Source organism: Octopus bimaculoides, chromosome 15, assembly GCF_001194135.2.
Source record: "Octopus bimaculoides isolate UCB-OBI-ISO-001 chromosome 15, ASM119413v2, whole genome shotgun sequence".
Lineage (NCBI taxonomy): Eukaryota > Metazoa > Mollusca > Cephalopoda > Octopoda > Octopodidae > Octopus > Octopus bimaculoides.
Window position 1 is genome coordinate 31,218,963 of NC_068995.1, and position 10,168 is coordinate 31,229,130.

Sequence of the window (10,168 nt, forward strand, 5' to 3'; positions counted from 1 at the left end):
TAGAACGGTAAGTAATTATAATTCAATCAAATTTAAGACGTCAAGTGTAGAGGGGATGATCAATATTGATAGAGAACAAGGAAATGTTTTAGACAAATTTTTGTCAAATGAGACAGAAGACGAAAAGTAACACGGCAAATTTATTCTAAATTTACCCAACAGTAAAATAATGTTAGAAAAATAAGAAACTGCCTTGGTTTCTCTCTAATATATATATATATATATATATATATATATAGATATATATATGTAACACTAGATTAAAATTCGGTCAATTATGTTAATTAAGAGTTTAAAATCAATTGTAACATCGGAACGAGGAAAAAAGGTTACCCACAGGGTATTTGAAAGAAAAAGTTCATGAATGCTAACTGGATTGTCGATAGATATACATTAGAAAATGATTGAATTTGTAACGAAACAATATATATAAAGTGGTTGGATTGATGAAGCGTCATTTCATCATCACCGAAAATAGTCGATTGTCACAACCTAAAGTTCACGGATCATTCAATAACGTTTAAATTATTAAAATTAGCCGACCTAATTGGAATAAATTAATTAAAATATGATGCATTTGTATCTTTGTTCGTTTACTCTTTCTTTCTCATGATGAAAAGAAAAGTTAAATATGTAAAATATATTTTTAGTGAATTTAGATTTGAAGGCGAAAATGAAGCCGGCAAAAATGAATGATGGTGCTAAGTCACGTAGCGGCAACGAATGGAATATGTGATGATCAGAGTAAATCAAGGATGTAAAGGATATATATATCGTATACATAACACACTACATACATATATATATCTATGTATATATATATGTATACATGTTAGGTAGATAGATAGATATGTGTGTGTGCGTGTGAAGACAGAGAGAGAAAAAACAGCCGCCTTCTTTATCGATGCTCATTATATATATATATATATATTGCAGAATTTTTTTTAAAAAAGGCAAGCAAGGCACGCTTACTTTTTGTTCGTTGTGGTTTCGATCGGTGACAACTGCCTTCAGAACTCCCATAGTCATTTTTACTGGGTGGATAACAATAATATAATAATATCGTGGAGTGTGCTGGTATCATGAGAAGACGGCCACGACTAAGCGAACTGAGCCGCACTGGAGTGAGTTCGGTGCCTTTATATAGACAGAGGAGGAGAAGGAAGAGGAGGAGCAGGAACAAGACAGCTGGCTGGAAACTAGGTCAGTACAGCGCCACCACTGTTATTACTGTAAGAGTGAGTTGGAGGAGTGCAGAAATAGGGGAAGTAACTCTACATTATGTTAATGAGAAAGGGTGAATATATAATATATAAAGGAGTGAGAGAGAAAGAGAGGGAGAAAGTAGAATAAGGAGGACGAATAAGGAGGTTAATGAGAAAGAGAGAGAGAGAAAGACAACATTATAAAGGAGAATGAGGAGGAGGGAGAGAAGAGAGAATGAAGTGGAGAGTGACAAGAAAGTGCGAAGCTGGAAGAAGAGTTAATGGAGAAAGGGAGAGAGCATTGTTGCTGTGCAAGTGCTTGGTAATTTCTAAGTTAATCGGTTTGTGCTAGTGGTTCGGCTGGTTGATTGGTGGTGGAAGGTAGCCACTAGCTGTGCAGTGTGGCTCACACACCTAGATGGAGAAATGACGTCAGGATGAGCACATTTCTTGCCAAACTTTGATAACATTAACAATGTTAGCTGTCACCCTCTCTCTCTCTCCTCTGACTTCTACCATCACCACGATCATCATAATCATCATCAACAACAGCACTGCTACTGCAGCTACATAGAACATCACTTAACTTGCATCTGCCTTTATCAGTACAATTTACCAATAAATGTATATGTGTGTGTGTGTGTGTGCACGCACTACAAACTTACATGCACACATATTGTACACAATGCATCTGGAAATTTATAGATCAGTTTCCAACCAGATCCGACCATTTTACAGTGAAAGGGTAGAAGAGGTCGGTAGCGGTAGGTTAAATGAGTGTGGAGCCACTCTTGGAGAAGGGGTGGATACAACAACAACATAAATAGGTCAGCATTAATTAAATAAAGCTAATATATCCAAAGAGACAAATAATAATATTTTAATGAAATGATCATAATGATGATGATGAAAATGATGCGTTGACATCTCGGAAAACAGTTTTTTCACAATTCGTTTTATTTCATCTTATCTTATTCTCACAGAAAAATCAATACCACAAAATAAAATTACTGCAAAATAAGGATTTTGTTACATTTTCTTTTTCCTTCTTTCTTTTTCTTTTTCTTAATTAAAGATTGGTTTTCTTTATTCCTTTCTTTTCTACCTTGGAAACATTTTAAAAACAAGGGTATTATACATACATTATATATATATATATACACACACACACACACACATACACCTGTATTATACGTATATATTTTGTGTGTGTGTGTGCGCGCGCACCAGCATTTTATCTCAAGAAAACGTTTTAAAGAAAACGCGCGCGCACACACGCACAAGTATTCTATTTCTGCGTATATATGTATGCATGTGTGTATATAATATGCATTGTCTTTCGTTTCCTGTATTAAGTGATATATTTTTAAACTGAGAAGGAAAAAAATAAATAAAAAGGAGGTTAGAGATTGTCAATCTTTTTTTTAAGAAAACTAAATTTCTAGAGACAAGCAGGTGGCTAATCTATCATTTGTTTCAGCAAAACAATAGAAGATTGATGGAATTATTTAATGGGATTATTATTATCATTACATTGGCTGAAGTTGTTTAGCCCTTAAACATTCCAGTCGTGAACATCCCCACTTATTTAAAAGGTTGTATTGTATATATAATGTATATATATATATAATCCTGTTCAAGACGATGGTGGTGCTCTTTCTAGCAGACCTGGTGTCCATGTGAGGCTTCCCTCGCTTAGGGGTAGTGAGTAGTAAACTCGGCACGCAGCATCAGCGGGCACAGGTTCAAATCCCAAGGTTGAGCTATTTGATGCTAATACAATTAGTATTTCATGCGAGAGAGAGAGAGAGAGAGGAAGGAAGAGAGAAGTGAGAGGGTGATAGTCCCCATTGCACACACACACTGACCCTAAACTATTTAATGTTTGAAGAATAAGTAGGAATTTTTGGTTTCAATTAAATTTATTGAAGAAAGCAGAAAGACTGACAATAAATTGCTTAATCCATAGAAATAATATTTTAATTATATACAATTTTATACATGTATATATGCGATTATGAGTGTGTGTGTGTGTGTGTGTGTGTGTGTGCGTGCGCGCGTGCGCTAGTGTGTATATTTAATTCAACTGGACGTTCATCGGTTTTATAATATTCCGTTCTGATTTCCTTTACATAATACAGACATACATATTCACACACAAACACACACACATCATCTACACGGTTGTGTATGTGTGGTTGATTTGACAGAGAGAAGGAAGGAAGGGAGTAAGTGTATATTGATCCAATATATTTTCCTGGAAAAAAAAAAAAAAAAAAAAGTATGCAGTGAAATGACACATTTTATGAATTCTAGCCGCAAAAGCTAAACCAAATTCTGCAGCAATGGGTGAGAATGTTAAAAATGTAGAGAAAGTACATTAAGGAACAAACAACAAGGCACTGGAACTTGTCCAACTTGCTTATGATCCAAAAGACGTCAGAGCTAACAACATGTATTATTATTATTATTATTATTATTATTATTATTATTCTAAACACTTGGAAAGGAAGGCGAGGAGAGGGCAGTGATGCTCTTCAGTAAATCTGATAAAAAGTGTGAGAGCAGAAAGAGTAGATCAGGGTGAACAATGCACCTTTAGGATGGGGCATTCAGCTGACGGAGTGCATTTGCACGAAGAGAAATAAACTGGAATCTGTGAAGTTTCCTCGATTGGTCCCCTCATCGGATTTTAATTTTGTCTTTTAGTTTTTATGTCTGTTATATTTTATTGTTCTGTAAGCCCCTCCTTTGACCTTGAAATAACTAACCCCTTATCCGTCACATTTGTTCTACTAAATCGTTGTTGTTGTCTAACCTGCAGATTGCCCTAATCCAGCAGACCTATAATGGAAAGTAATCCAGTCGTGACCATCTCGTCTTTTCCGTATGTACAGAGATCCCTGGATCCCATTGTTCTACATGTCGACTTGTAGAGCATGATTTGAGGGAAATCTGGCTGATATTTCTAGCTGGTCAAGTGAACATGTTGAGATTATCAAGTTGGCTCATTTTATATTTGTTCAAACCCCACTGGAGTCAACTTCACCCTTTGTCCTTCCAGGGTCAATAAAATAAGGTACCAGTCAGAGAATGGGGTTGGTAGTAGTGATTACTCCCCCTCCCCTCAAAATTGCTGGCCTTGTGTCTAAACCAGAAACCATTATTAGCTGCTGAGGTCGATTTCGTTTTCATCCTTTGGGTGGCCAATAAAATAAGTACCAGTTGAACACTGAGCTCAATCAATGTAATCAGTTTATCCTCTCTCCTAAACTTGCTGGCCTTGTGCCTTAATTTGAAATCATTATTATTATTGTTACTGCTAAGGCAGCTAGTGGGTAGAATTGTTTGCATACTGGACAAAATGCTTAGAGACATTTTGTCTGTCTTTATGCTCTGAGTTCAAATTCTGCTGAAGTCAACTTTGCCTTTTGTCCTTTTGGGATCAATAAAAAAAAAGTACCAGTTCACCCCTGAAGTCAATGTAATCAACTTACTCACCTCCCTCGAAATTGCTGTCCTGGTGCCAAAATTTTAAACCATTATTATTACTACCATAATTATTAAATATGGTGGCTGTTAGCAGCAAATATGGTAATGTAGAGCACTACTAACATATTACTTATGTGTTGAGATATGTTAAACTTCAATTCTGGCTGCTAAGATCAACTTTGCCTCTCACGTTAATTAACTGGATTGTTGTTGTTGTTGTTTACATCCATCCAGATTGAGTACACATAATTAAAGACCTTTCAACTGTGGCCACTAGTCATTGTCTTCTCTATCATAGTGCATCTTTATCCAACCTGTTGGTGTAATTCAAGGAAGATTTGGATACTAGATCTAGTAAGTCAAATGACTGCATAGAGCTTCTGTCTAACAGAGGTTGGTGGAATGGCAAATTCAGTAAAACATAAGACCTACAATGTATTTCCTCATATTCCTTTCTCATCATCAACATCACCATCATCATTAACATTTAACATCTTGGTAAGGCCAGGGCCCACACCAGGAATTCATAGTTTGTTTTGGCTGGCTTTCTAAGACTGGATGCCCTTCTTAATGCCAACCACAGAGTGCACTGGGTGCTTTTTATGTGGCACCATCACCAGTGTTTTATATGTGGAACCAGCACCTACAAATGCTTTTTACATGTCACCTTGGTTTTTAAGGTCTCGATTTTGTTGTGGTGGGTGGACCTTCTTGAGTACAGCAAAGCATCACATATCTGTCTACATGCTGTTAATGATTCTCTTGGTCCAACAAGATCAGTACTGGTAATGTTTTAAATCTCTCAGATGTGGGATTCACAACCCCAGGAGATATAAGCAATGGCACATAGTGTTTTGTTTATGGTGGCTTTGTCATAACATGAATCTGCTACAAAAACCTGGTTCTCCAGGTTGAGGATTGTATTGCCAAGATTAGTTCCCATCTCACAAACAATTAAGGTTCTCTGGGTCAAAGGTTGATGATGTCATTTGATCCAAAGACCAACTGGAGTTCAGAAGAATAGAGAGAATTGAAGGTATTGGATGTGAAGGGAACGGAAGAAGAAAGGAAGGGGCGCTAAAATGACTACGACTTTCTAAAACTGTATCATGGCAGGCAACTGTTGTTTAAACCTAGGTCAACACTGATTGAGTAAACTTACGACCATTCCATTTCTCTCTGGCTGTGTTGGAATACTTCAATATCTCCTTTATCTAAGATGGGAGGCAAATTGAGCTACTATTTCTAGCGACCACATAGAGGTTCACTTGTTATGATGGCAGTTGTTGTTTAAACCCAGGTCCTCCATGATTGAGCAAACTTATGACCAAATGCATTCCAACAATGACCATCCTGTCCTTTTCCTTTGTACAGGGAACCTAGGACCACATTATCCAACATGTCCATTTCTGAAGATTGTTATAAAATGGCAGTTTGGCAAAAATCAGCATTTACTTTGGCAAATATAACATTTGGAATCCAAATTCTGCCAGATTCCAGCTTTGGTGGTCTTCATCACTTTTCAGTGGATGTGGAGGGGTATGCATGCAAATAAATGGCCAACAATGCTGAAGCTAAGTGTCATGTGGTGGTCATTACATCCATTTACTAAATACCAGTAATATACTTTGTCTGTTTAATCAAATACAATTCCCACTTTTCTTTAAAACAATACTGATGTCAGTAGTGATGGAGTGACAATAAGGAGTAAAAAATGAGTTTAATACCATCTTGTAGTGGATTTATATCTTAGGTTTCATTACGCTCTGAGTTCAGACCTTGATGTGAGTAACTATTATTTATCCCTTTTATTCCTTTTCCAAAGCAGAAAACTGCCCTGCCCCTGTAATGTACTTACACACATGTACACACACATACGACTATCTGGTCACTGAGTGTATAACCCTGAACTGGAAGCATCCAAATTAGTCTTGTGGAACCCACTTCATGCTGATGTAAGAAGAGGAAAATGTCATCATGCGTACATCAACAACTTGATTGCAGACACTGGCCTGGAATGTATCCAGGACCTAAGGGTAGTGATGATGGGCTAAGAAGTGTGGCGGGTGGACTTTGTTGCTGCAGCATGGGTTGGAATCCAGCCATAAAAGAAACACACACACACACACGCACACACACACAGCTGTAACGACTCCTTATCTTGTCGCCTTTGTGGTAGTAATCAAAGATATTGTTAGAAATAGCATTAGAGCATTTGTAGTTTTTGCTTTGACCCTTTATACACCAAGTTCAAATCCTGCATGTGTCAAATTTGCCTTTCCTACCACCAGGTTCCATAAAATAGAGTACCAATGAAGAACAGGGTGGAGGGAGGGGAATGTCAGATGTTATCGACTAACTCTCTCTTCAAAATGGCTGGCCTTCACGCTGAATTAGAAATTATGAAAAGGCTAAAAATAATAGCAGTTAAACCTTGTGGTAATGAAAATTGAGAGCCCACTCCCTTACAAAATTGGAGGCCTTGCACCTACCTAAAAATCACAATCTGAACATGTACATGCATGTGTTTGTGTGCTCGTGTGTGTGTGTGTGCGAGTGTGTATGTGTGAGAGAGAGAGAGAGAGAGAGATGGAGAGGGAGAGACAGAAAGAGGGATTTTAATTATTGCAAATAAATAAACAGACCTGCAAAGTTGGTTGGAAATCCATTGTTTCGAGTCTGTAAACAAAGTTAGAATATGCTGGTGGTGATGGTAGTCGGTAGTAGGTGTAATCATTTCCAGAGAAGTTTATATATATATATATATAATTTTTTTTTTTTTATGGAAGATAGTAAATTCTTGCATCATTAACACAGTTTACATAAGCGGGTGAGCAAATAGATAAAGATAGATAGATAACTGCAAATGTGTTTGTGTGTGAATGACATTTATAAACGCAAATCTGTAACAAATATATATAGTGCTTATATATGTTTTTATACACATATATATATAAATATATATATATATATATATATATATATATATATGCTTACATATAGAAATATATATACATAGACATAAATATATATATACACATAAATCTACGTAAATATATATATATATCTTAATATACATATACATAAATATATATATATATATATATATATATATACCTAGATACACATATATACCTAAATATACATATACATAAATATATATAAATATATACCTAAATATACATATATATACATATTCATCATCATCATCATCATCATCATCATCATCGTTTAACGCCCACTTTCCATGCTGGCATGGGTTGGACAGTTTGACTGAGGACTGGCAAACCAGATGGCTGCACCAGGCTCCAATCTGATCTGGCAGAGTTTCTACAGCTGGATGCCCTTCCTAACACCAACCACTCCGAGAGTGTAGTGAGTGCTTTTACATGCCACCAGCACACAGGCCAGTCATGCGGTACTGGCAACGGCCACACTCAAATGGTATTTTTTACGTGCCACCTACACAAGAGCCAGTCCAGCAGCAATGGCGATGACCTTGCTCGAATGTTGTTTTTCACATGCCACCAGCACAAGTGCCAGCAAGGTGACGTGGGTAATGATCACGCTCGAATTGTGTGTTTTACGTGCCACCGGCATCTTGTTGGTCAATAGTATGAGGAGGTTTGACTTCTTGAGTTGCCTGATGAGACATACCGAGCTTGGTTTAATGAAGACAGAACTATAACATAAGATAGGACCAAGTCAATACAGTTCTATCTACTACTGACCAGCAAGTATAATGCTCTGGAAGCCAGGGAAACTGCTGGAGGAAACAAAGCAAGAGACAGGCCAAGTTGTGAGGCAGGCTAAAGATGAGATGACGGGATGAGCTCATCTGTTACCAGAGTCCCAAGTGGGAAAGACTAGCCAGAGATACAGCAGTGGAAACAGTCTAGGTTCCTCCTTCAGGGGCAATACTAACCCTATATATATATTGTTTATCTTTTACATGTTTCAGTAATAGGACCACAATCATTCTGGAGCACCAGAAATCACCCCATTACTTCTCTTCTTTCTTGGTTTCTTCTGTCGAACTGCTAAGTTATGGGAATATTAACAAGCCAACACTGGTTGTTGTCAAGTGGTGTGGTAGGGATAAACACACACCTATGACAGGCTTCTTTCAGTTTTCATCTACCAAATTCATTCATAAGGCTTTGGTCAGCTCAGGCCATAGAAAACAGTTGCTCATGGTTCCACACAGTAGGACTGAACCCAGGGCCATGTCATTGGGAAGCAAACTTCTTACCACACAACCATGCCTGCTCCAGTTAACAAATTTAAGTTAATAAACATTACCAACTACATATACGTAAATATACATATATACAAAAATATACATATATTCATACATGTGTGTGTATATATATATATATATATATATATATATATATATGCAAATATATACATAAATATACATATATATGCAAATATATACATAAATATACATATATATATATACATATATATACATACATATATATACATATATATACATACATATATATACATACATATATATACATACATATACATACATATATATACAAATATATACATAAATATATATATATAAAAAATATATCTAAATACATATATATATACATATATATAGACACAATATATATGTACATATATACATAAATGTATATATTTTTTATTTATTTATTTATGGGTTTCAGCCAAGTGGCTGTGGTCATGCTGGAGCACCACCGTGACTTCCCATCTTTATGCTGTGCTCTCTTCACGTTCCTTGCATGGCTCTTCTCCTGCACCTTATATAGTCCAATCAAAAGTTTTTGATGGCACATCTGGTGTATAAGAGAATTTGACATTGCTGCTCTAAACTGTGTCTCATTTCGAGCCATTGGTTTGTCTGGTATCGTGGAGAGGAAAGCGTCGAGATTTGTTTTGAAGACCTCTATATTCATGTCTTGCAGGTCTCTCAAATGTTTTGACAGGGCATTAAAGAGCTGAGGTCCTCTGAAACCGAGGCTGTTGCAGTACCTCGTTCTAATATGAGATGCAGTGGACGGTACCCTTGGTACCATGCAGTGGCGACCTGTGCGGGCATTCGTGTAGTACTTGATGCCAAAGTTTGGTACCAGTGCTTCCAGTATTTTCCATATGTATATTATTACATATCTCTCTCGCCTGTGCTCCAGGGAGTAGAGACCTAGTGCCTTCAGTCGCTCTTTGTAGTTCATCTGTTGGATTGTGGCGATCTTTTTTGTATAGTGATGCTGAATTGCCTCGAGTTCTGCTGTCCGCTTAACACTGTGTGGTGACCACAACTGAGAGCAATAGTCTAGGCGGCTCAGAACAAATGTCCTCCATAGAGTCAACATGACTTTTTGATCCCTTGTTTGGAATGTCCTCAGTATCCACCCTGCCAGTTGTCTGCACTTTGCTGTCAACTTGACAATGTGCATGTGAAATGATGCATCACTACACATGTTGATGCCCAG

At 37.0% G+C, this 10,168-nt stretch overlaps 1 protein-coding gene across 2 annotated transcripts in view; it reads right to left on the reverse strand.

Annotated features, from left to right (window-relative positions):
• The window catches only part of LOC106869376 (sestrin-3), a 52,222-nt gene that overhangs the window by 16,826 nt on the left and 25,228 nt on the right, over window positions 1-10,168 (reverse strand). The window contains exon 1 of one of the 2 annotated variants that reach the window (XM_014915099.2): window positions 973-1,129. The exons of the other annotated variant lie outside the window; for it this stretch is intronic. Coding sequence (XP_014770585.1) covers window positions 973-1,029 — 57 coding nt within the window. The 5' untranslated portion in view covers window positions 1,030-1,129. Of the gene's footprint in view, window positions 1-972; window positions 1,130-10,168 lie in introns of those variants that run through there. 2 annotated transcript variants of the gene reach the window in all.